This window comes from Motacilla alba, chromosome 17 (assembly GCF_015832195.1).
Source record: "Motacilla alba alba isolate MOTALB_02 chromosome 17, Motacilla_alba_V1.0_pri, whole genome shotgun sequence".
In the NCBI taxonomy this organism is placed as follows: Eukaryota; Metazoa; Chordata; class Aves; order Passeriformes; family Motacillidae; genus Motacilla; species Motacilla alba.
Window position 1 is genome coordinate 9,556,813 of NC_052032.1, and position 24,907 is coordinate 9,581,719.

A 24,907-nucleotide genomic window follows, 5' to 3' on the forward strand; every position below is an offset into this window, starting at 1 on the left:
AGAAGGCCACACCATGAAGTTGTGCATTACTGCCCAGCCATCTCACGTTGTGTCTTCCAGTACATCGGGAGCTTGGACGTCCCCAGGCCCAACAGCCGCGTGGAGATCGTGGCAGCCATGAGGAGGATCCGGGTAAGTTCAGAAGGGCTGAGCCCCACACAGAATCAAAGTTTACACTTTACACTCCCCAGAGTGACTTGGTTGCAATCTACTGTTCCACATTCCCTCCAGCCCTTCCTGTCTGGAGCTCAAATCTCAGCCCAGTCAGGTTTGCAACAAGCTTTTCCAGAAATTTCCAAGGCATCTTAGCTTAGGCCAATCCAGTGCTCTCTGCAGAGGAATCTGTTATCCAAACTCAAATGTAACCTCCTCTCCTGTGCCGAGCAGCCGTGGGGTTTCTCCTTGAACCTAAGAGATTTATTTAGCCTGTTTGGAATTTTGTGTGCGTGAAGAATAAGCTGGACACAATGTGCTTCACAGAGCACTCGAGTTCCTTGGCAGTTCCAAATATATTGTGTTATATATTGAAATATCAGTGCCCTGACAGGTGTGATTGATGTAAATCCCATCTGACTAGACTTTGTGGATTCTGCTGCTCCTAGAATAATTTGTTGCTTTCCCCATGCTCCAATACAGTTTTACAGTTCCTGTTTCTCATCACCAAGGCTGCTCTCTTCCTGCTCTGCCTCTTTATTCTGCAGAGCAGCCTGTGAATGGTCCCCAGATTTAGCTGTGATTAGCAGGGTTGGGTGGCTTACATCTGCTTCGTGTATAACCAGTTCAAGTGCATCTCCCCCAAAAGGCAGTGCAGCTGTTGTGTCTGGCTGAAGTTTTGCAGGGGTCTTAATTCTGAAGCTGTTCATGTGTCTCACATCAGCTGAAGCAAGTTTGAGAATCTTCCATTTAAAGCTTTGAAGGGATTATCCTATTCCCCCTCCCCTTCCCCCACAGTGTTTAACCATCTAATTTTCCTTTAGAATAGTGGTTTTTAAACTTAGCCTGTAACTGGCTGGGGAGCTGATGTATTCATCTCCAGCCAAGCTTAGAAATGACATTCCCCTCCCTTTGCCTGCTCAGACTATTAGCACAGATCTTGCTCAGAACACAGTGCAGCAGCAGTCTAAATTGCCTGGTTATTTATGGAACAGGTGAGTATCTGTAGGAAGTAAAAGCAATAGGTGAGGGCTACCAGGGCAGTTTAGGTGCTGGCATAATTATTGGCAATTTTTCATCTCAGTCAGTATTTATCATCAGATTTCACACTGCACTTCTGCTGATCTGTGATACCCTTGTAAGAAAAAGCAAACAGTGTTTCAATATCACTCAAAATAAAGTGTCACATTCTGTTTTCACACCTGCTATTGCCACAGTGGTACCTAGCTCAGAGCCTTGGCAGTGCAATAGCATGCTTGGGTACCACAAGAAACATGTAAAAAACCATTCTGCATCCCTGGGTGCCATCACTTAATCTTGTCACACAGGATTTTTAAAGTAGGCATCCAGTAATCTATACCGAGTTTTTAATCTTGGAAGCTCATTCCAAAAAGGGAGGGCTTCCCTTTTCATGTGCACATTGTACAGCAGGATCTTATTCAGACACTTCCTGGCTGCTGAGCGGAAGATGCTCCTCTATTGAAGATAGTTAATTGGCACTGATCCTTAATTAGAGCATAAAGAATGAACTGGGAGGTCTTTGAAGAGAATTCTGGTGCACAGAGTACCCAACCTAGGAACGGAGGGAAGATGGGGGTTATTTATGTGGCGTTCATTTGCATGCAGAGGCCTTGTCTGTACTGGAGTTTTTTCCCATGGACTCTCAGCAGCACCAGTTACAACTGGGAGGAAACAGTGGGAGAAGCTCGTGGGGGAAATGAGTATTTTCTTCCTATGTGATTGTGAGTGGCAGTGCCTGTTTGCAGTGCAAGAGTGAGTAAGGTCCCACAGCCCTGCCAAGTGTTGGTCCCACAGCCCTGCCAAGTCGTGGTGAAGCTTTCATCCTTTGTGCACTCCAGTGTTCCACTGGAATTCTCCACTGGGGCAGAAGAGAAAAGTGGTGCAGCACAAGCCCCAGCAGAGCATTCCCTGTGCTCCCTGTGCCATGGGAGGAGTGGGAGCCATCCTGGTGCTGATGGAGGGCTCTTACTCAGCGCTTGTGCCGCTCCAGAGCGAGCAGGGAGGAGGATGAGGAGTCACAGCTCTCTTTTCAGGCTGTGTCAGAGCTGCTTACTCTGGTTACTCATCAGGAAATTGATACAAGTGCCAAAACTGCCTTGGGGGAGAAGCCTCCAGCTGCTGAGGACTCCAAATGTCCTGAGAGGGTCCTGAGGAGAGCAGCAGCAGGTGACAAGTCTGCTCCTCGGCATGTTCTGTGTTTTGTAGTGGCTCTTTTGCCAGTCACACGTGAATTATACCAGGATTCTGGATCAGTGGGATTCTCCTCGTGTAAGCAGAGCAGTGTGCCTGCAGACTTCAGGATGTTACTCCCAGAGAGCCTCAAATAAGGAGTTTTAGCATCAGCCTGCTGAAATCGGGACCTGCTCTTCGGCAGTAGGCATTTGAGGTGCAGTCTCTTAGTAAAGCTTAAATCCATATTCTGGGCTGAATGGATGCTTGTAGAATTGCCAGCAATACTCCATTAGTCACACTTTAGATCCCATTTCATAACAGACTGGAAAGCCTTGTCTCATCATGTTCTATGCTTCCACTGGAGAGAATGCAAATGCAGTAGGTAGAACAGGGAAGCTGCTGTTCTTAGCTTTCCATTATGCAGAGCTAGACAACTTTAAGTTTGCTAATCCTCCCGGCGGATTATTAGCTGCCTACAGCTGCCATGTTGTTATTATATGATCAGAGTTCAAACTAATCCCTCTACCTCTTGCCCTGGCAGGGGAGGTGATGAAATGAGTTTGCAGCTTGGATAAATACACTGTACCCTGACAGGCACAGCAAGGGCCTGCCTGGGAGAGTCCAATTCATCTCAGAGCTCCCAGCACCCCGGGCAGGTGTTCCCCCACCTCCCAGGGAGCAGCATCTGCTGCCTGAGGCCATCCAGGTCTGGGTGTCTGGCAGCTCCCCTGCTCTGTCAGCGCTCTGGTGGAGCTGGCTGCTGCTGGAGGGGATCCCTCTGCAGGTATTGGAGCCTTCTCAGCACTCTGGGGAGTTTATGTACAAATCAAGATCTTTCCTCCTCACAATTCAAGCGGTAGCTAATGTGAAGATGGGTTTTGTAAAACACAAAACACTTCCTCGAAGCTGCTGAGGTTGCTTGGAACATCTTAGCCAGGGAATGGATGGCTTCAGGTGCAGGGTTAACATCACCACACGTCCTGCATGCATTCCCCAGAGCCAGCACTGACCAGAGAAGGTCAGCTGTTCCCTTCCCAGAGCCCCTCTACCCTCAGTGCAGCACTCACAGCCAGCTGAGCAGGCCTGGTGCTGCTGTTTTGAGTGGTGAGCTGTACAAGGACACAGTAGGAGTAAGTGACAAAGCCTGTCATCCCCACAGACAGCCTGCTGCCAGCAATTCCCCAAGACACTCCATTTATCTACCTTCAAGGCACAGAATCAGTTTCCCTGGAATCTGCACTTAAGGCTCTCTGAAGCCTACAAATTTCAGTCTGCTTGGAAGGTTTAGCTTGGACCTGTGCAGGTATTGACACTCAGAACGGAGCCAGATGTTGGATTATTTAATCATTCTATAAGGGAACAGCCAACTGGTGCTGTGCCTATCCAAACACCAGGATGAGCAAACAGGAGGCAGACATCCAGAGTAATGTGTCTTCTGTTACCTCCACATTTCTTGGGCTTAATTTAATTGAGAAGCCTTTCCCCTAGAGGCCAGCGTGCCAGGGAAACAGAAGCATTTATAAATCTCAGTGCAGGATACATGAGAAATGCCTGAGCTCTCCTTGGAATGAGAACTGGGTTCTCACTTCAGCCTCCCTCTTATCCTGATCATTCTTGCTGCATCCATCTTTGAGCAGAGCCTCAGCACTTTGCAGTTTCTCCACACAGCATTTGAGCGAGGAGGTGCAATCCAGCCACACTGCAAGTCAGACTGACTGCCAAGTATCAACTGGTGGTGTTGAAGTGTGACATGACAGCAATTTAAATCAGGATGAGTCAGTTACAGTCCTGCTGCACAAACTTGTGAAGCAGAGGCAGCAGGGACAGCTGCAGGGAACCTGCCTGTGCACTCCAGAGCTCCCAGCCCCAGAGCTGGGCTGGCTCACACAGCACCTTGCACTTAAAGCCCTGCCAGGCTGTAAATTCCAACGGTCCAGGAGCAAATATGGGTGGGATTTATCTGCTCTTCCTATAGAAGGAGAGGAACCAGGTGGACAGATGACAGAAGGCAGGAAGAGTGCTTTCAGCCCTCTCAGTTTAATTTATTACTGTGTGACAGGTTTCAGAGGTAGAGATGTTTCACGGGCCTGTCCATGAGATTGTTCTAGAACACAGTTCCCTCAGTTTTCCCAGGCAGGCAGAAGTTCACCTAGAAACTGCTGCATGGACTCCTCTGACATATTCTGCCTATAAGCCCTTCCTGGGTTATTGTGCTCAGAGCTGTTTTCCTGCCAGCTTCATGTTAATCTGAGCTGGAGTTGTGATCAGAACTAAAAAAAGAGAGAAGCTGAACTCCCAGCTGGGTTTCTTGGTTAGTGTCTGCAGCCTCTCCCTCTGTAATGAAGATATTTGGTCAGCTGTAGCTGAGGCACAGACTCAAACATGGAAGTGCAAACTGCTGGAGCACTTGCCCTGGGGTACAGAGCTCTGTAGCTGCACGCCAGGAGCTGTTGTTGTTGGATGGGTGTTTGTTCTGCTGCAGTTCCTGGAGGGTTTTCCCTTTCAGCCTCTTTGGAAGAGCATACAGAGCTCAGCTAATGATAGCCCTGGGCTGTGACAGACAACAAGCCTCGTATCTTAAAATATTTCAGCAGCCTCAGACTGCTGGGGTGGGACCTTTCTTTAGTTCTCAGAACACCATGCACCTTCCTTTCATTTACAGGAGGATGCAGGAGAAACAGTGACAGTTCTGACAAGGTTAGAGTGTGAAACAGAGGCATCTCTTCCTCCTTCTCCCCCACACTAAGAAGACGTTGGATTCACCCCAGAGTGTGCTCCAGGAGAGCATCGTTTTCTAGGATACCTTCCCTGCATCTCTGGAGAGCCCTGCAAGGGTTGTTTACCCTGCTAAGTGTCAGACACAGCCTATGGCCTCCAGGAGAGAGCTGTGGCAGCCAAACCAACATACACAAGCACGTACAGACTTGCTCTGGCACCTTCTGCAGAACGTCTGGTGTCAGTTCTGACTCTTCTCCAAAGCAGAGGTCTAAGAAAGGCCCTGCAGCTTTACACAGGCAGTACATGATCAGCCCACAGGGCTGCTCAGCTCCAGGCCCCAGAAACACCAGTTACTCTCAGGGTCCCATCCGTGAGACCAGGCATCTCAACCAGTTTAAGGCTCCTACCACACAAGATTAAGCTAATTGGGTTTACCTTTCCAGGCCCTGGCAAAATACAGCAAGTGTTTTCAGGATAGTAATTAAATGTTAATTGCAGCTAAGTTTAGCCCTAATGCCTCATTAGTTTGTTTTCCTGTTTGTTGCATCTAGAGCAGAGTCTCCTGCGCAGGGATGGGGAGCAGGCTGGGCTTCCCAGGAGACAGGAGTCCCACCATGTGCTCTGAGGGTCTCTGAGCCTCGCCAGGAAGCTCTTACCTGCTCCTGCCCAGGGCAGGCAGCACTGAAACCACCACATTCAATGCACAGCTCTGCTGCAAAGCATTCTACTGCTCCACACTGCAAATGGCCCCCAGGTTTGGTTCCCACAGTCTGTTTCCTGCTCTTTAGGAAGGTAAAGCATGACAGGGATGCTGCCCTACCTTCAGGGATGACAGACACATTATGGGCCTTACCTGCATGCAGCACAGGATGCTGAAGGAGCTGAGCCCTCTGGCAGAATGTCTGGCAAGAATCCATTTCTCCAGGCAAAACAAGTGGCTTCAGTGTGAGACTGCAGGAGCTGCAAGCTCCAGGCACTGCTCCTCACCCTGCTCCCATCCTGCCACTGAGTTCTGCAGCCTCTGCCCCTTCCCAGTCTGCCCTGCAGCACCCATTAGCCAAAACACCAGGTGGGAGCAGATCTCCCTGAGCTCCTTGCCATGAAGGGCCCGGGAGGGGTGGGCTGTGCAGGTGCAGCCCCTTAGGCCTCTCCCCGTGTGTTCTCTGATCACCCTGACAGGCTCTGGTGGGCTCCAGCACAAGCTGCTTTCCTAGCCTGACAAAAGGCTAACTGAAATGTGGAAACTGGCTTTCTAGAGAAATTGAGTCTGCCTTGTCTCAGACAAACCCAAGCTTGTTTTACCCATTTTCTGCTGTTTGTATTATATTAAAACAAAGGGAAGAAGCTCATCATGAGCTGTTCCTGCAGTGGCATGGTGCACAGTGTTTCTAGGCAGCATTGTGTGATGTGCTGGAGAACTGACTATGCTCTGTGTGTCTTGAGTGGGAGGAGAGGAAAAAACACCTCTGAGATTACACAAGAATCCAACCTTCTGCTCACTGCCTGGGGGGTCTCACCATACCATAGAGCTGCCCCACTGACTTAGAAACTCCTGCAGATTTCCACCCTGCTCATCTCCAACCCTAAATCACCTCTGGACTTCCTGCCACAGAATAATTAGTTACCTTCTGTCACTTCACCTCTGAGCTGAAACGAGTGGGGACTGGTCAAGCTGTGAACACAGGTCACTGTGCCAGCAGACAGCCGAGGGCATTTTTGGTAGCCACGTTTCATGACCCAGTTTCTGAGGAGTGGCCGGTGACTGAGATGCTTCAGTTCCTCCACCCTGCTCAGAGCGCAGGGCTGATAACAGATGGGTGGAGGGATCAGTCAGTGAAATGTGTCATCTCCAGGCAACAGTGACCTTTATGCCTTCCTCAGAGCCCTCAGAACTCCCTGGCTTCTCCAGAGAGGGGGTGGAACCAGTCAGGCACATTAATTCTGTTTTGCATAAGAGTCATGGTGGATTGGAGTTTAGTTGAAGGCTAATAAAAGCAGCATTTAAATGGATAAAAGCTAAATTAAAATGTTAGTGCTAAATAGAACAAGACAGAGCTTTTTGTCTGATGCTGAATCTTGGCAATGAAGCAGGTACCTTTTAATTGTAAAATAAAGTGGCTTTAACAGTATTATCATTATATTACTGAAGCATTTAATTTCCCTAGCTAAAATATCACCGTATGAGATCTCTGCAAAGCTTTTATCTAGTTTGAAATAAAGAGACTTTTTCACCAATTATGTTACTGGTTGTAGAGTATTCCAGAGATGAAATATAATGGCTTTCAAATTACATTCTGGTGAAGAACACTCAGCCACGACTCAAAGCTGCTTCTTTGTTGGTGCCTGAAAAAATGTAATTGAGAAGGTAACCAGAGTGCAGAGAGAGCATTGGATTGGCTTGGTAACAAGGAGCTGCCTGCATCTGAGTGACAGCTGCAGGGGCACAGAGCTGGGGCTGCCCCTGGGGTGGAGCAGACACCCTCCCTGTACAGCCAATACAAGTGCAGGGCTGGATTTCCACCAGAGCAGGGTGATGTGTTTCAGGAACAAAGCAGGATAGCCCATGAAGATACAAACACTTAAATCTGTCCCATGAGTCTCTCTCTGTGCAGAGAAAAATCTGAAAAAAAGTCATCCTGTGGCTACAGTGCAATCCTCATGCTTTGCCTGAGCCTCTCTGGTTCTCAGGTGGAGTCTGTGCTGGACACAGGAGGCAGCCAGGGCACAGCAGCGGGTGCCCCTGTGGGTGTTGTCTTGATTTTGTCACATGCAAGGGCCCTTTGTACTTCAGTGATCAGGGTTCTGAGGAGAGGGACCCTGAGGGACTGTGACCACAAAGCCAAATCCAGCCCAGTAAAATAAGATTTCCTAACAATAGCTTGTTCTGTGCTGGCTGTCTTCAATCTGCCTTTGCTCTGTACTGAATGAGGCCTGGGGACAGACAGAATCCGTGCTACTCTACAAAGTACTTTGACAAGCTACTTCGTGTTTTGGCCAAATAACAGTGTGATAAATCTAAAGCATAACAGTCTTGAATGGCTCCCTGGAAGGAAGGATGCTTTGATGAGGGAGCAGGGATTTTTTAAAGGCATTATGGAATGGTTTTCTTTCTTTCCTGCAGCAGTGATTAGACATTATTTAAATGTCTTTTCCCTGGACCAGATGGGTTATTTGGACTAATTGGCAGCTGCCTGACAGCTTTCAGGACACCTGAGTCACTTCCCACTTCCTCCACCCTTCTGTCACTGCTGCTGCAGAGATCCTGCCTGGGTGGCTCTGCTGAGGGCAGGATGTGGCCCTGTGCATTGAAGGAGCACCCCAGGCCAGGGCCCCACATCTCCCCGTTCCCTGCACAGCCAGGTCCAGTGTAATCCTGGAATCCCACCAAACCTTCTGAGCTCCAGGCTTTTCTTCCTAAAAGTCAGATAATTTTCGTCAGATGAAGAAGAGCAGAGGGACATGTTCAGGCCAGGTGCAGTGTGGTGGAGGATGAGGCAGTCACAGCTGCCTCAGGAGGGTGTAAGGCACACGGGCACTCTCCAGGCTCAAATGCCACCTGTTGAGTGTCCTTTACCTGCTGCAGAGCCACGCATGGCTCATGGAGCACTCCAGGGTCAGTGATCCCACAGCTCCACGGGCCTGCTCAGTCCTGCTGCAGCCCGTGCTCCTCTGTTAATGATTACAGGGCACAAGCTTCCATCGCAGGCACATTTCCCATTTCCTGTTTGCATGCTGTTGCCCCCCGGGGCAGTGCTGCTCTCCTGCTTGTCTCCTTCCTTGAGTCCCAGCTGGTGGCAGGAGCTGTGAGCTGGGGCAGGGGACTCTCTCTGGGGTTAATCACTGACCTGGCTGTGAGCAGGGCAGGATTCTTTGATGTCCACAGCTTCACACGTCCTGCTGACACCACTGCAAGCCCAGGGACACCGGGAACAGCACTGGGGGGAGAGAGGAGCCTGTGATGTTCTGGTACAGCTTTGGTGACAAGACTTCAGTGGCAGTAAATACTGAGAGCATAAAACCCTCTTTTTCCATAATTTCCATATCTAAACCCAGGCTTTTCTCTCATCATGATTCACTAATCTCAGTAGCTCCCCTGAGGCTAATAGAGTCCTTGAACTGCTTAATATTCTGGAGTTTTGGAAATGACACAATTAGACTTGAATTTTCTTTCTCTTACAGTAGCAGTCTTGTTTCCAAATTTGAGTGAAGTTTCATGGACAATTTGAGGAGAACCCAGAGACTTGCCTTTAAATTTAGGAGCTGCAGTTTTATTAGCACTCAGTAATTTCTAAGCAAGGCCCGCTTGCAGAGAAGCAGTGTGGGAGCTGTGCTGTGCCTGGCTGTGCTCAGGGCTGCACATCTGGGTAATGCTCATCCTTCCAGTGCAGCACCTGGAGGTCGACTGTAAGTCACTGGGTTTTCTGTAAGAAATGTCTGCTCAAGTGGAACTGCTGGAGATCGATAGCATTAACAGCTACAGAGAAAAAGTCTCCTTGCCTGGCAATAAAGGAGATTATTTCTGACCCTGAGTGTCTCAAACCAGTACATAGCAAGGCTGTTCATGGCACTGAGATGTAGAAAGGTTCAGCTGCAGCCAGGGCTTGAGCTAACAAAGAGCTCTTAGCCCTGCAGGAGAACAAAGATGGATTGCACCTAGCAGAGGAGTCCTGAAGCCTGGTCTGCCCTCAGCAGCACACTCAGCATCTCCCCATTGTCATTCTGGTCTAGTTTGTAATCAAGTGCTGGTTCTGAATGCAAATGGAGATCAAGGCCTCGTTCTAGCTTGGATTCTGCTTGCTCGAAGATAAAGGTGCCAAGTCCAGCTTCCTGACTGTGCTGTGGATATGCAAAGGAAATGCTAATTTCCCTAGTAGGTGGCTAGGAGAAATGGCAAGACACAGAGCTGGAGGACAGCACCCGAGATGCATATGGGGTGTGATAGCAAGTGTGGAAGCCAGGAAATGTTCCCTCCCTGCAGCATTTCCACAGAGCAGGTGTTAGTCGTGCAGATGTAGCTTCTCCAGATTCTCAACAGCAAACTAGATTGCTCCTTCTCCTTTGGATAGGTATCCACCCTGGGAGGACAGGCTGAGCACCCTGAAGTGACCAAGGCTTGTGGGAGGAGGCTGCAGAGCAGCACGGGGCTGGAAATGGAGAACCCCAGCAGGTCACCCCTGGCCCTGTTGAGAGCCAGGGCTAGGTAGGCTTGGTTGTCAGGCTGAACACGTGGGCACTTCTCTGCCTCTTCCTCTGAACCTCCTGTGCCTGCCCCAGGTCTCAGGAGTGCTGACATTCCCTCTCCATCCCTGCACTCAGCATGGCTCCCGGCCTGCTCTGGCTGCCTTTCCCTCTGGATTGCCATCCCCCTTCCCTTGGACTGCCTGCACTAAAATAGCATCCTTACATAAACACAAAGTCTTGCATTATTTAGAGGCCTAAAATCCCAGTACCTGCCTCAGTCAGAGCCTGTACATGGCAGTGGGATTAGGTTTTCTCCCCATCTCTGTGCTGTGCCTGTGAGTCCCTGCCAGGACCCTCATTCAGCCCCTGCCCCACACTCTGCAGTGGCAGGCCCTGCCTGGCTGCCATGGCCACAAGCTGCTCTGAGCCATGCTCTGCTCTCCTGAAGAGCAGCATCACAAACACACCTCTGAAAAGCCACAGAAGATCAAAATTGGCTTTTTATTCTCTCTCCAGACAAGCACCTCGCAGAGACAGAGCAAAGCAGCCCTGCTAACCACCCCTGCCCCATCTCCCCCTCCTGCTTCTGAGGACACCAGCTCCTCTTTTCCCTCTCTGCACAGCCTAGCCAAAGTACCAGGAAGTGAGCCAGGAGCATCTCCCCTGCCGTGGCCTGTCAGGCTCATGGAGAGGGGTGGGTAGGGACTGAAAGTACAGCAGGAATTTTGGAGCAGGCAGCAGGAATCCTCAGTTGCCTCCTGCTCCTGTCTGTACAAGCAGTGTCTGGTGGCCTGGCCCTGCCAGCGAGGTGCTGGGGAGCTGTCACTTGGCAGGGGCTGGCTGTAACCAGAACAACTGAATGAATGAAGTAGAAAATGAATATCCTTGCTTTGTGGGTGAGAAACAGACATAGAAAATACTCTGTTACCTTCCCACAGCCATGCAGGGGGCTGGGGGCTTTTCCACGGAGCTCTGAGCTTGCTGCAGAGTCCTGGCTCCTGCTCTTCAGAGCTTTGTTGTGTGAACCTTGATGGACGAGGTTGAAAGCAATCCAATCTCCTAAGTTGCCTCTTGTCCTACATACCAGACTGGAGGGCAGCTGGGATATGAAACATGCACTAAACCAGGCCCTTCTCCGCAGGGTGACACAGATGTTTGTAGGGAGATATGGAATCACTTGAAGGTATTGCAGTGTTTAATTGCTGTTTCACTTCTCAGGGTTATTTCAGGTGAATCTGACCTGCTTCTAATGAAATTAGCACTTTTTATCTGCAGTAACCTAGCAGCTTTTTCAGGTAGGGACATTTTCGTGCTCCTGTTGGGGTGGGGTCTCGAGACACTACTTCATTACTGCTGCTAATTAATCATCCAAGGCACTGCAGATGGAAAAGGTAATTTGTTTCCTCCTGCAAAGTGAATAGAGGTAGGGAGGAAAATAAAACCCAGCTTCCCCATGAGCTGGGCTTGGCCTGCCCTGGCAAGACAAGAACTGAAGGGCCTTGTGTGGGAAAGCTCCCTATTAAACCTGGGGACAGCAGGGAGCTCCTGGAAGTGACAGACACACAATGGTGCTTTTGTCAGAGAGGCACCAAAGGCCAGATGATGTCACCTTGTGCTGGGCTGTGAGGCTGCTTGTGCCTCTCAGGATGGAGCTCTGCAGTATTGCACTGTCTCTTCCTCAGGGAGGAGGCGATGAAAAGGCTGCTTTTGTCCCACCCTTTCTTAAAAGCAGGCGAAGAAGCTTTGTTCTGGGACAGTCTGTGGTTTTTCAGAGGTGGAAAAGACTAATTAAAGAGTCACTGCTAGCCCTGGGCTCCCACCAGCTCCCATCACCTGCAGGAGCCCCACTCAGCCCCGTGGGTGTAACTCTGCTTTTTCCTCCACATCCTTTTGACTGGTGCAGAGAAATGTCTGAACTGCAGCCACATCCTTTGCTGTGTCACCTTAGGGTGGAAAGATTGAGTTATCCTTAAGGGCTGCCTGAGACTTCAGCAGTCTGGGACCTCCCAAGGATGAGATCTGTTGGAAATGAGGAGAAGGGGGATGAAGAGGAAGGCCTGTATGACCATGTCCATCAGAATGCTCTGAAGCTGGATTCCTCAGGTGTCAAAGGAGACCTGGACAAAATGCAGCTCTTTTCCTTCTCCCCCTGACGTGATCAGCCTCCAGCTGCTGCAGCCAGGGCAGCATCCTCACAGCCCCTGCCCCAGGTCAGCCAGGGATCCTTTGGGATGGACTGGGGCCACATTTCCTTGCTGACCTTCCAGGGACTCCCAGAAACCCAGCAGGCCCGTGACAGCTTGGGGAGCGGTGTGCAGCATCCACAGAGAGCTAGCTGGATGGTGGAGGGAGCTCATTTAAATGAGAAAAAAAGACTTGGAGTACATTGCCAACATTCTCCTTGCCTATTGTACTCCCTTTTCGGTTTCTGCTTTCCAGTGAGCAGTTTTATGTTTCCAAGGATCATAAATTCTCATTTTTCCACTGGGCAGGAGGTGCACTCCTGGTCTCCGCTGCTTCCTGCGTGGCTTTTGTGTCCGTGTTGCCCAGCTACTGCAGCACAGCCCCGGGCTATGCCCGGCCCTTTGAGAGCGGCCCGGGGCTCGCAGGGCTCCACAGCACACGCTTCCCTAGGGGCACTCAGGGAGGTCTGGGCTGCCCGGGGCCGGCAGTGACCTCGGGAAGGTGGGATGTGATGCTGAAGGGGGGTCAGAGGCCGGCCAGCCAGCAGCGTGTGGTCCGAGGGTGTGGGGATGGACCCTGCTGCTCTGTCAGCTCCAGGGCAGCGCCCGGCTGAGCCCCACTGGCTGGGAGAGCTCTGGAGTCCTCCGGAGCATCGGCTCCAAGGGCAGCACTCCAAGCATGGGTAGTTCAAACAGCAGCCGAGATAACTCTCTGTCCTCACCCCGTGTAGGTCAGCTGGTTTGAAATTAATTACATTCCTGAGCTGGAAATACTTGGATTCCTCATGGCTTTAAATCCTAAAATGGGACTCGTAGAGTACTGAGCTGGCAGCACGGGGAAGGGAAGGGGAAGGAAAGGGAAGGAGGGAATGGGAAGGGGAAGGGAAGGGAAGGATGCCCCCCGCAGTGGGATGCAGCCGTGTGCAGTGGGAGCAGGGGCTGGGGGTCCTGCTGGGGTGGCGCTGCCCGGAGCCGGTCAGTCGGGGGGCAGAGCTGAGCTCATTCCCATCTCCTCATTGCCATGCTCCCTGTGTCTGCCTGCAAGGCGAGCTGGGGAAGGGGCTGGGACGGGCTATTGTCGGGGTTGTTTATGGACACATAGATCCTGCAGCCTGCCAGGCCGGGATGGGCCGAGGGGAGGCCAGGGCAGGACAGCAGGCTGAGGGCTGGCTGGAGAATTTACAGCCACAGGGAGAAGTCGCTGGTTTCCAAGCCTGTGGCATCTTCCTATGGGATGCAAATAAGTCCATACCCAGCTGTGACTGGGGGCACTGACATACTCCAGCTTCAAAAACCTGCAGAGCCTCTGCTTTGATTTCCCTTAGTACAGCTTAAAACACCATTTGAACCATGGCCAGGAGCATGTTCCGGCCTTGCTGCTCCTTGTTAATGAAGAAGATGCATTTTTTGGAAGCAGAGACTGCCTCCAAGACCTGCAAACGCTCTATTTTATGACAGTTTTCATTTGCATAATGAAGGCCCTGATACCTTCAGTAATTAATCACATTAAGAATTGCTTCCTTGAATAACTGTATTCATGCAGGTTGTTCCTAGTGCTGGAAACTGCACATGATTTCCAATGTGCATTAGCCCAAGTTTCATCAGCAGATGGAAGCTGGTAACTGCATGTGTAATTTATATCTGCTTGGGTGGAATTATCCAATGAAATATGCATCACACGGCGCCATTAACATTTCTAGTCATACAGTCTTTAGCTCATGGGTAAGTTAATATTTCATGCCAGCAGTGTGTGGGACCGTAGGAAAGGCAAAGTCTTCAACACAGGGATTTAACAGCAGAAGTGGAAAGAATTCCAGGTCAAACACAGCAGATATAGAATTAATAACACTGCTAAAATAAATGAAATTAATTACCCTTGTTTGACCTGCATTTTTTTATAAAATGTCCCATCTTGTCTCCATTGTTAAGAAATCTGCCAGGCTGCTGTATTGCCACTTGTGGGGGGAACTCCAGATCCTTTAGCATCCACAAAGCTTTTCCCCACAGGACAGCACAAACAACAGGAGAATAAAGATTGAATCGTGGAAGGCAGCAGAGAGAAATGTTGCTGTGTGGGTTTGGATTTGTCGTAACCTTGACAAATCGGGGGGGTAAAAATCCCATCAATTCAATAGTAAGAAGAGAATCAGTGACTAGTGTGTGCTGTGACAGCAGTGACAGGTCAGCCCCGAGCCTCGTGCCAGGGTGGAGGGTGGGTTGTACATGAACATTCTACAGGAGAAAGTCAGCTGTCTCAGAGTGCCTTCTCCCATGTGCTTTCCTGTCCTTATATAAATCAGCTCATTAAAATACTGATTCCTGCATGATAGGAAGCAATTAAACGACTGAAGCTGTGCTCCATTTGCCTCTTCTGTGGCGAGATGGAGAGAGAGTCCAAGGTGAGCTGGTGCTGGGGCACTGTGCTCTCACCCAGCTGATGCTCCTGCTTCCTCTGCTGGGACATGGGACATGGGACATCCCGCAGCTTCTGCTGCTTGAGGGGTTTCACCCTTTAGAAAAGATTTCAGGCACCAAAGAGTTTTAACTGTTTTCAGGCCAAGCTGGGTCTGGCCATGGCTCCAACAAGGATGCAGCAGTGGCCACGGGCTCCATGGAGAGGGAAGGGCCAACAAACTCCTTCCTCACTGAGGCCACATTCAGCTTGTGGTGCTGCACACCTCTGCCTGGGGCTGAACCCTCTACAGAGCCAGGCTGGGGTGGTGCTGTGTGGGAGCTGGCTGGAGTTCCCTGGGTTTAGAGTCTTGCCATCACTCCTGGCAGCACCCACAGATTCTCTGCTGCTGCTCCCGATTGTTCCTTTCTGTCCAAGAGAGAAAGAAAAAGCATCTCTGCAAAATCCAGGCTTGGACTTTGCTTAAAGCCTTTGAGTAAAGAGCCTTGTTTGAATGTAATTGCACCCCTGTTGCTACAATGGGAAAATACACTGTATTGCTCTTTCTTGGAAAGCACAGCTAGTATTTTCCCAGCCATTTGTGTATAAAGCAAGATAAACAGCTCTTTAGCGGGCAGAACAGTCTATCCCGGGTTTATTGACATTCATGGAGCAGACAAGGACAAACAGTTTGGTGAGCACAGGGGAGGGGGAGCAGCTGGGCTGGGGGACTGGGCACGAGGGTAGAGGGTGGGGAAGCCTCTCAGGTGCTGAGCCTGGCGAGTCCATCTGCCTGACCCCAGACCCGCAGGCACTGCTGCATCCCCGTGGGCCCCCCTGGCAGCCTGCAGGATGCACTCACCACCTCACCCTTCCTTTCACTCCTCCCCATAAATAAAAAACGGGTCTAGCTAATTTAGTTCCAGCTTCACACGCAAGAGCGCCACAGATAGATTTTTAAAGAGCTTGTCTGAAAGTAATAATTCATGGGGAGATCAAAAGGCTGTGGTTTAATCCGGGGTCTGTCTGATACCATAAACCTTGCAGAGTGCTAAGAATTCAATGAGCAGCATCAAAAGCCTGATCAACATGAAAGCCACCCAGTTTTCTGTCTGTAAAGCTGGCGTGGCTCACAGTGGGTGCTGAGGAGTGGGGAAGATGTTTGTCTTCTCTGCAGAGCTTGGGTGACAGAGCCACACACAATCCTCCAACTTCAGCATCCCAGAAGAGGTGCCTGGACTCCATTAACATCTCACTTGCTCCCTGCATGTCCCCAACTGTTTAAAGAAATCAGAGTTCTAATTAGATGTCTAATTACATGGCCTAGGTAGATTTCAGGCTGCTTGGCATTGCCTTTTCCTCCACATCCACGAATCAAAGTCCGCATTGATTTGCCAAAGCAACGTGACAAAGTGGTGGATTTCAAACAGGGACTGCAAGAAATATGGAGTATCAAAATGCTGTGTTTGGAAGCTAAAAATGGTGCTTAAAATGGGGGCAGGAGGGATGAGTGCTGTAAACAAAGGTCTCCAGAGTAGAAGGGCTCTGCCATGCTTCTAACTGTCAGCTAAAGCAACATTTAAAAGTCAGTGTTTAATTTTTAACACAAATGGAGGTGAGCTCAGGCTGCAGACACCTGCAGGGTTTTTCTCCAGAGATCCTGATCCCACAGAGGTTAATGTGATTATGCAAATGACTGAGGTATAATTGCCTTACTGCCGCCCATCTGGCCCTCCCTGCAGCTCCTGAGTGATTTGGTATTCCCCGTGCAGCAGTGCTGACACACAAGGGCACCAGAGATGTCACTGCTTGGTGTTTGCTGCAGGTGCCACCTCCCCATCAGACCTCTGGAGCAGAGTCCTGCTGGACCAGGCACGGCCAATGCATCAGAAAAACTCTTCCCAGACCCAAATTAACAGTCTGGGTGTGGTCCAGAGGACTGAACTCCACTTGTCCTCTCCCAAGGATGCTCCTGACAGAGCCAGAATCCTGCCTGGCATCCCAGCTACTGCACCAAGTCCTTCCCAGAACGGTTTTTCTCAGCAGAATAAAACGAATTCCCACCTCCCTCAGCAGCTGGGATTACACCAACACCTGACATTTTCCTGGCACACACTGTCCCAGGTACCCCCAGCACTCTCTTAAACTCGGGTTTCTCTTCCCCCCAGTACGAATTCAAAGCCAAGAACATTAAGAAGAAGAAGGTGAGCATCATCGTGTCCGTGGACGGGGTGAAGGTGATCCTGCGCAAGAAGCAGAAGGTGAGGCTGCTCCAGCCCAGGGGGAGTCACACTGCTCACCAAAACTGGCCTCTTCCTAAAAAACACCCACGACTGGCACAGGAAAACACTCCAGTTTCCATCCAACTAACAACACCACCTTGCTGGAGAGTGAGAATATTACACTATGGGAAGAGGATTTTGTGCCTATTCAAAAAATTTATCTCTTGGGATACACTTTTTCTTTCTCTTGCTAATACCAGAAAGCTTTTTCCAGGCTGCCTGGTCTGAGCACCCCTCAGCTCCTTGCCCCACTGTCCTTTCCACAAAGTCACTGAATCCAGATCTCCTAAGCCCCAGCTCCAAGCCTTCTTCCCCAAAGCATTTAGCTCTTCTGTATATTTGATGTTGTAAATTAATCTTGGGGGCCATTTTCAGCCCTGAAGGCTGTGATCAGATATGATAAACGATCAAAAAAAAATCTATTTTTATCTGAGATATTGTTGAAACAGCCATGGCTCATCTAATCACACTGCAGCCTGGATTGTGGCTTGGGACAAAAGCACTGTTCCTCGGGTTTCCTGCCCTTCAGCTTGGTGGAGTTTCACTTTCACCTGATTTACCATAATTTTGTCTCTGCTTACAGAGAAAGGAGTGGACCTGGGACGAGAGTAAGATGGTGGTGATGCACGATCCTGTGTACAGGTACATGGCAGGGGATTCAACCAGGGAGGGCCAGTCAGCCCTGGGGGATCCATGCCCTCCTCCCCCCTGCTGAGACCCCTCCACCAAGGCTTTCCAAAGGAGCATCTAAAATTAACGGGGGTGCAAAGCTACTGCTGCTGGAGAATCCTTTTCATACATTTTGGAGAGTGAGATGAACCGATCTCGCTTTGAAGCTGGCTCTGCTTTGAACAGGGTTAGACTGGGTGACCCTGGAGATGCTTCAGCCTGGATTTCTCTCTGATTCTGCCTCTGAAGACAGGCTTCCCATGGTTTTCCTTCAGAGCATGGCTCTCCCTGTGCTTCTGAAGCAGGGCCTTACTCTAAGGTGTAAGTGCTCACTGGGAATTAACCCTTACACACATGGCAAGAAAGCACTGACTTTCCATAGCACCTTCCATGGGGTATGGAGGTATTCCAGAGACCACAAGCCCCACCCAGAGGTTTACCCTGAACATAAACCTGGTGCCTCAGGAGCCCCTGGGGATGGGAAGCGACCCCAGTGATGGTGCATGGCCCGAGGATGGGTTAAGAGCACAGGGTGCTGCAGGCTATTAGATCTGCAAAGTGAATTCTTGTACACAAGCACTGAGCCCACAGCCCCGAGAACTGGGTTCCCCAGCGCTGGTTTTTGGGATCAGAGCCCTCAGTGAGGAGATAAGGAACAGAGGATGTGTTGATGCATTATCTGTGTCTGCTTCTCACCTCTGGCTTTCTTTAAAGATTACTACAAGATGTGGCACGTTGGCAGTAACTGTTCTAACTGCAAGTTCAACACCCAAAAAATTCCAGTGTCAGAAAGAGCAGAAGAAAAAAAACATTTCAAGAATCCCTTTGGTTTCTTCTCTATTCAGAGCTGAGTTCACTTGTCACATTTTCACCTAATTAAATCAAACATATATAAAAACCTTCAAAATGGTTTGGCAGTGCAAGGAGGAGGGTCAGCCTGAGCGGCAGAGAGAGGAATCCTCGGACTGCACTCAGCATCCCTGGGAGAGGCTTTTGTGCTGTGCCACCTGTCCACTGCCGAGGAGGGACCCTCTGGGTCCCCGGGGGCAGGACAGCCACCACCATGCAGGCAGTTCTGCCTCGCTGCAGCCTGGGCAGGGGTTAATTGCTGGGGCTAAAAATAGCCACTCACTCTCCAAGACTATAGATTTTTTCGCTTTCCCACAGGATCTTTAAAAAGCTTTTGCCTACTTCAGAAACCAGAAGATTTTCCATCAAGCCTGAAACACTCTCTAAATCAATCACCTCCTGCACTGAAAATTGCAGGAGGGGCCATGCACCAGCACTGCCTGGTTCCTCCAGTCCTGGGGGCTGCAAAGCAGCCCATCCTGGGAACACACAGGAGCAGAGCGGGTCTGGAGGGCAGAGACTCCCCTTGGTGTTTAATTAATTCCCTTTGTCTCTCTCCCACCTAGAATTTTCTATGTCTCTCATGACTCGCAAGACCTGAAAATATTCAGTTACATCGCAAGGGATGGCGCAAACAACTCCTTCAGGTGCAACGTCTTCAAGTCCAAGAAGAAGGTAGGATGCTCCTGGGGTGCTCCCACATCCCTGCGGGGTCACACGTGCAGCTCCCTGGGGAGCGACCGAGGCAGCGCCGGTGCCGGGTGCTTGTCCCCTCCTGCACTCCACACGGGGACAGGAGCACCCAGATCCAGGGTGGGGAAGCGGGGGCGCTGCTGGAGCCCCCAGCACGGGAGGAGAGGCGGCGGTGCGGGCTGGGGAGCAGGGAAGGCAGCCCACGGCTCTGGGCTTGCTCCGCAGAGCCAGGCCATGCGCGTGGTGCGCACCGTGGGACAGGCCTTCGAGGTGTGCCACAAGCTGAGCCTGCAGCACGCCCTGCAGAACGCCGACGGGCAGGCCGACGGCGCCAGCGACAAATCGGCCGAGGAGCAGCCGCTGGAAGGTGACTCGTGCCCCCGAGGGACCTGGGTGTGCCCCTCCCTAAGGCAGCGGTGCGGGGATGCTTTGGGGTGGGGACACGCGAGGTGGCACCTCCTTCACAGGCCAGAGCTTTGGGCCCCTTGGGATGGGGAGCGTGGGGAATCTGCCCTGCCTGCCCACTCCTACTGAGCGCTGGGGAGGGGCAGGCTGAGCCCCCCCATTCAGCAAGCTCGGGGTCTGCAGCCCCTCGGCCAACCCATTCCTCCCTCCTGCCCCTTCCCAGCATGCTGAGACTTGGAGCAAGTCCTGGCCCTTTTCCCTGAGCTTCTCCCAGCTCCCAGCCCTGCGTGGGGCCCCGGCTCTTCCTGCAGTCCTGGCAGGGAAGGGGGCTCAGATTCATGTGTCCATCTTGTTTGAAGTTCACCAGATAAAGGGCTCCAAGATCACGGATGTGGACGAGGTTGGCATCGATACTGGTGGCATCTGTGTGTCCGAGAGGGGACCCAGAGAGCTGCCAGGTGCCAGAGGGGACCTTGGCATGCTGAAACCTGGGCAAGCCTCAAAGGAAAAGAACGGCCAGGTAATGGGGGGTGGGCTGGAGAATGGTTCATGTGCTCTGCTGCTGCTAAGGGCCCTCTGCCAGGGGTCACTGTATCATGGCTTGATTTGGAGGTGCTTTCATGGAGACCCCATTGCAGCCCTCCCTCCTGGCTCCCTGCTCGGGACAGGCTGTGTCCTGGGGCTGGGGTGGGGGCTGCGGTGCATGGCTGAGCAGGCTTCCCACCCCACCTGAGCTGGATTTCCGTGCCCTCGGTGCTGCTCTGCAGCAGTTGCTTGTTGACTGCCCTGGCAGCGATCCCTGGCTCCCCTCGCGCTCCAGGCCCAGGGAGCAACGTCCCCAGGAGGCCCAGCCCTGGCAGCGCAGGCACGTTCAGCTCCACCTCAATGAATGGGTGCTCCACAGAGCTCTGGGAGCACTTCCCGGAGGCCTGAATGGCATCGCTTCAGCTCACACAACAGTAACGCTCACAGGGCTGCCTGGAAACAGCTGCAGTGACATGCACTCCCCGAATCCACGGGATTCGCCTGCGTGCCTGGAAAGGCCGGGCTTTCCTGTGCATTCCTGCTAACACTGCCCAAGCAGGGGAGGGCGGCAGCAGGAAGGGCAGTGGCCACAAGCGCTGGCAAATGCTCCAGGCACCGGGACACCGCCCAGCCCGGGCAGCCACAGCACGGAAAGGTGTGGAGTGTTTGGGTCACTCCCTGCTGCCTCCTTCCTGGGAGCCCTGGGGACCCGCCCTCCCCAGACACAGCCAGGGCAGCTCTGCCAGCTCTCTGGAAGGAGACTCTCTGAAACACTCTGTCCTGGGGATCCCACAGATGTACAGAGCTGACAGCCCAGGGCTGCCCCTCAACACCCCCTGTGCACGGGGGCTCTTCTGCCTCGCTGGGGTCAGCTCCGTGGGGAACCAAAATCCAAATCCCAGCCTGAGCCAGCCAGTCCACTCACCTGCCCATTTCTTTGTGCCCAGGATGTCGAAAACTGCTCCCTCCACCTGGCCAGCTCCCAGCAGCTGCTCAGCCCGAGCAGCCCCTGCTCCTCGGCCTCCATCACCCCGCTGGCCTCCCAGCACTGCCTCCAGCTGCTCCAGCAGCAGCTCCTCCAGCAGCAGCAGCAGACGCAGGTGGCTGTGGCCCAGGTACACGTCCTGCCCTCCCCTCAGGCGGCACCGGCCCTTCTGCTCCCCCTGGGCCAGGCTGGCGGGGCAGGTGGGAGCGGGCCGGGGCCCTTGCAGCAGTGCTGGCAGCGTTCCCGCTCGCTCAGCTCTCAGCAGAGTTCGCAGCATCGCTCGCAGCCCAGCTCGCAGCATTGCTTTTAGCGCCACGTGCAGCATCGCTTGCAGCACAGCTGAGCTCCCCCAGACACGGAGCTGGCTGCTCACACAGCCCCAGGCTGCTCTGGGAGTGTTGCAGGGCCCGGTAGAGCCCCCCAACTCCCGTTTCACCCCATTTCATCCCGTTTTTGGAAACCATCCCACCCCCAATCCAGCATCAGAGCGGGGAGCCCGGTGCCTCCCATCTGGGCACATCCCCTGCGCGTTTCTCGTTACCGGGGGGACAGCAGGACACCCCCCAAACACCCGGGATGCCGCCGCCTCCCCGCCCGCGGCCGGAGCGGCTCGGGGGGACCGTTCGGGGGTGGCGCGGCGGGGCCGGCAGGGGGCGCTGTGGCGCCGCCGGTACCGGGCGCTCCCGCGATGCTGCTCCCGTCCCGCATCGCCCGGTCCCGCACCATCCCCTCCGCATCTCCCCGTCCCGTCTCGCAGGTGCAGCTGCTGAAGGACCAACTGGCGGCCGAGACGGCGGCGCGGATCGAGGCGCAGGCCCGGGTGCGGCAGCTCCTGCTGACCAACCGCGACCTGCTGCAGCACGTCTCGCTGCTGGTGCGGCAGCTCACGGTACTGGAGGCCCGGGAGGAGCACCGCGATGAGCATCGGCAGCCGGGTGAGGACAGTGATGCACTCACTGGGGTTGTTTGGGTGCTGGCGTGCCCCCAGCTCCATCCCTCTGGACAATCACCGCATTCCTTGCAGTCACAAGAAACAACTGGAGTGCTCCCAGTACCATCCCAGCAGGCTCTGGGGGTCTGGGGCATTTCTGCACCCCTCACAATGCAGGGGAGCAGCTGCTTTGGAGATCCCCAGTTTTTCACATGCCCCTTGTCCATCTCTCACAGTTGACCACTCCTTGCAAAACCTGTCCCTGGCCCAGTCCCTCTCCTTGAACTTGAAGAACCACTACAGCCTGGACGTCCACCTGCCGTCCACCTCCACCCCCGCCAGCATCCTGGGCAGCCCGGTGGCCCCCGGCTCGCTGCCTTCCCTGGGTCCCAGGGACTCCTACCTCAACCTCGTCAGCCTGGATAGGGGCAGCCACCGCTACGGCAGCAAGGAGGGGGACGAGTGTCTGGAGGGGCAGGACGGGCTCAGCCGGCGCGTGGAGGGCTCCGAGGTCGGCGACTTCGCTCTGCCCAACGGGAGCAGCCGGCAGAAGGCAGACGACACGGCCAGAGGGGATGAGGACAGGTAGAGTGTGCCACTGCCACCTCTGTCTCCTGCCAGCTGCAGCAGGAACACCCCGAGTGCTGCAGGGAAGTACTTGCCCATCACCTCCTCTCTCTGCTCTCCCTCCGCAGGCGGCAGCCGCCCATTCCCAAGCTCAACCCGCCACCACCCATCCTGCGCAAAAGGTCAAGCAAGACCTCCCCGAGCCTGGAAGTGGAGGTGAAGCCCGAGAGCACTGCCCACCTGAGCCTACCCAGTGCCAGCATCTCCAGCCTCACCAGCATCACTGCCAGCTCCCTCACCCTCTTGGACCCTGAGGCAAGGACTCCTGCACGGAGTGCTGCCTCCAGCACGGAACCGGGCCCTGCCGGGACCTGCCAGCGCACTCTGGGCAAGGACAGGACTGGAGAGAGTGGGCCAATGTCCCCCTTGGCCAGCATCCATGACCCACCAGCCAGCGAGACCCTGGCCAAGGAGTTAGTGGCCCTGGGCAGCCCCACGGACAGCTCACTGCCCTTCTCCCCTGCAGACGACACCTGCTTGCACATCAGCTTCTCCGAAGATGAGCTGGACACTGCTGTGGGGCCCAGCAGAGTCCCCTCTTAGTGGGGCCACAAGAGGTGGTAGCTGGTGGCTGGCAGCCCCAGCAGTTCCATCCACAACCCTGCACTGGGACTGGGGGTCCCTGTGCCCAGACTACAAGACAGGTCCCTTTCCTGTCCCTGTCCCACACAATGGCTTCCCCCAGCACCTACAGGGCCACCCCACAGGATGGGACTGGCCAGCCCTGCCTCAGTCAGCACCAGCTCACACTGCTGTCACACTGCCATCGTGTCCCTGCTCACACAGCCAGGGATACTCACAGCAGAGGATTCCCAGGGAGCTGCAGGGTGGAAGCCCTGGGCAGGGCACGGCGCAGCGCTGTGGGACAAGAGGCTGTTCTGTTCATCAGCTGCCACCCGTGGCAGCCTGAGCAGGGCCATGCAGCACAGCCATGGTGTCACTCCCCTGCCCAGCTCCCCAGGGTGTGTCCCAGACTGCCACCACGCTGGGTCTCTCCCGGGCTGCCAGTGTCCACCAGCCCCACGCTGTGCCCAGCGCTGCTTTGGGGACAGCAGCCCCACCACTGTGTCCCCACGCAGTGAAGCCACCACTGCCTCCATAGGTGCCTTTTCCCACTCCCCACACAGGTTGGGCCACCCCTCTGAGGCCACTGATGGGTGCAGGGCTGCTGCAGGGGGGGTGACCCCCTAAGGAAGGGTGCACCCCATGTCGTGGGGTCAGGGCAGAGAGCCCTCCCGTGCCCCCCGAGCTGCTGGTGGCTGCAGGCAGGAGGCTGCTCCTTGTGCTGATTTTAGGGTGTTACGGTGTGGTCTGGGTTTGGTCTCAGAAATGTGAGTGTCCTGGGAGGAGTTAAGGTTTAAGGAAGAAGCGGGGTGATGCTCATCCACCTTGGTTGTTTGTCAGAGGGTGTTGGGAAAGTGTCAGAGAGTCGAGTTGGGAAGTGTCAAGCAGAAATGGAGACTTGGAGCAGCCGTGCTGCCTGTCCCTGGCATGGTGCTGCTCCTACAGGGAGAGGGGGTGACAGGACATGCACCCAGAGCCAGCCATGGCAGTGACAGAGCCGGGATGGGCTGGGGACCGGGCCGGGGTTGTAAAGCTCAGCTGGGCTGTCCCTTAGTGTGGTAGCGACAGCCCAGCCCCTCCATAGGACACTGCGTTTGGTAATGGACTTTTAAAGAAAAAAATAAACAGATTTGCAGAGCCAGTGCTGTGTCTCTGCCCCGTGGGGCCCATGCACAGGGGTTCCTGAGCCTGTGGGGTGGACTGGGAACTCCCAGGTATTCCCAAAGAGGAAAGATTCCTGCTGGGAATCACTGCTGAGCCCCTGAGCTGCTCCCTGAGCAGCCCCTGCCAGGATGGGCACCACCAGGCAGGGCCCTGCTTCCCACATGCTCCTCTTGCTCTTTCCTGGTCCCATTTCTACTGCTGAAACAAATCCTGGCCACAGCACAGAGGATGGAGGGCGGGAGAGTGCAGGTGGCAGAGCTGGACGGGATGGGACCAGTGGCATGCCAGAGCACTGGGATCCCAAGGGCTGCCTGCAGCCAGGACAGGCAAGAGACCCCTGCCCTCTGCAGACCCTGGACCCTTGCAAGGTGAGGAAAGAAATCCAGGGGCAAT

The 24,907-nt window shown here is 53.4% G+C and overlaps 1 protein-coding gene across 1 annotated transcript in view; it reads left to right on the plus strand.

Moving 5' to 3' along the window:
* Positions 1 to 24,491, plus strand: part of LOC119709146 (carboxyl-terminal PDZ ligand of neuronal nitric oxide synthase protein-like) — a 28,272-nt gene extending 3,781 nt beyond the window's left edge. The window contains exons 2-11 of the mRNA XM_038156548.1: positions 61 to 132; positions 16,989 to 17,081; positions 17,686 to 17,744; positions 19,187 to 19,295; positions 19,539 to 19,680; positions 20,078 to 20,238; positions 21,191 to 21,358; positions 21,986 to 22,163; positions 22,396 to 22,744; positions 22,855 to 24,491. Of these exons, the coding sequence (XP_038012476.1) occupies positions 61 to 132; positions 16,989 to 17,081; positions 17,686 to 17,744; positions 19,187 to 19,295; positions 19,539 to 19,680; positions 20,078 to 20,238; positions 21,191 to 21,358; positions 21,986 to 22,163; positions 22,396 to 22,744; positions 22,855 to 23,329 (1,806 nt within the window). The 3' untranslated portion in view covers positions 23,330 to 24,491. The remainder of the gene's footprint in view (positions 1 to 60; positions 133 to 16,988; positions 17,082 to 17,685; positions 17,745 to 19,186; positions 19,296 to 19,538; positions 19,681 to 20,077; positions 20,239 to 21,190; positions 21,359 to 21,985; positions 22,164 to 22,395; positions 22,745 to 22,854) is intronic.
* Positions 24,492 to 24,907: the final 416 nt, after the last annotated feature.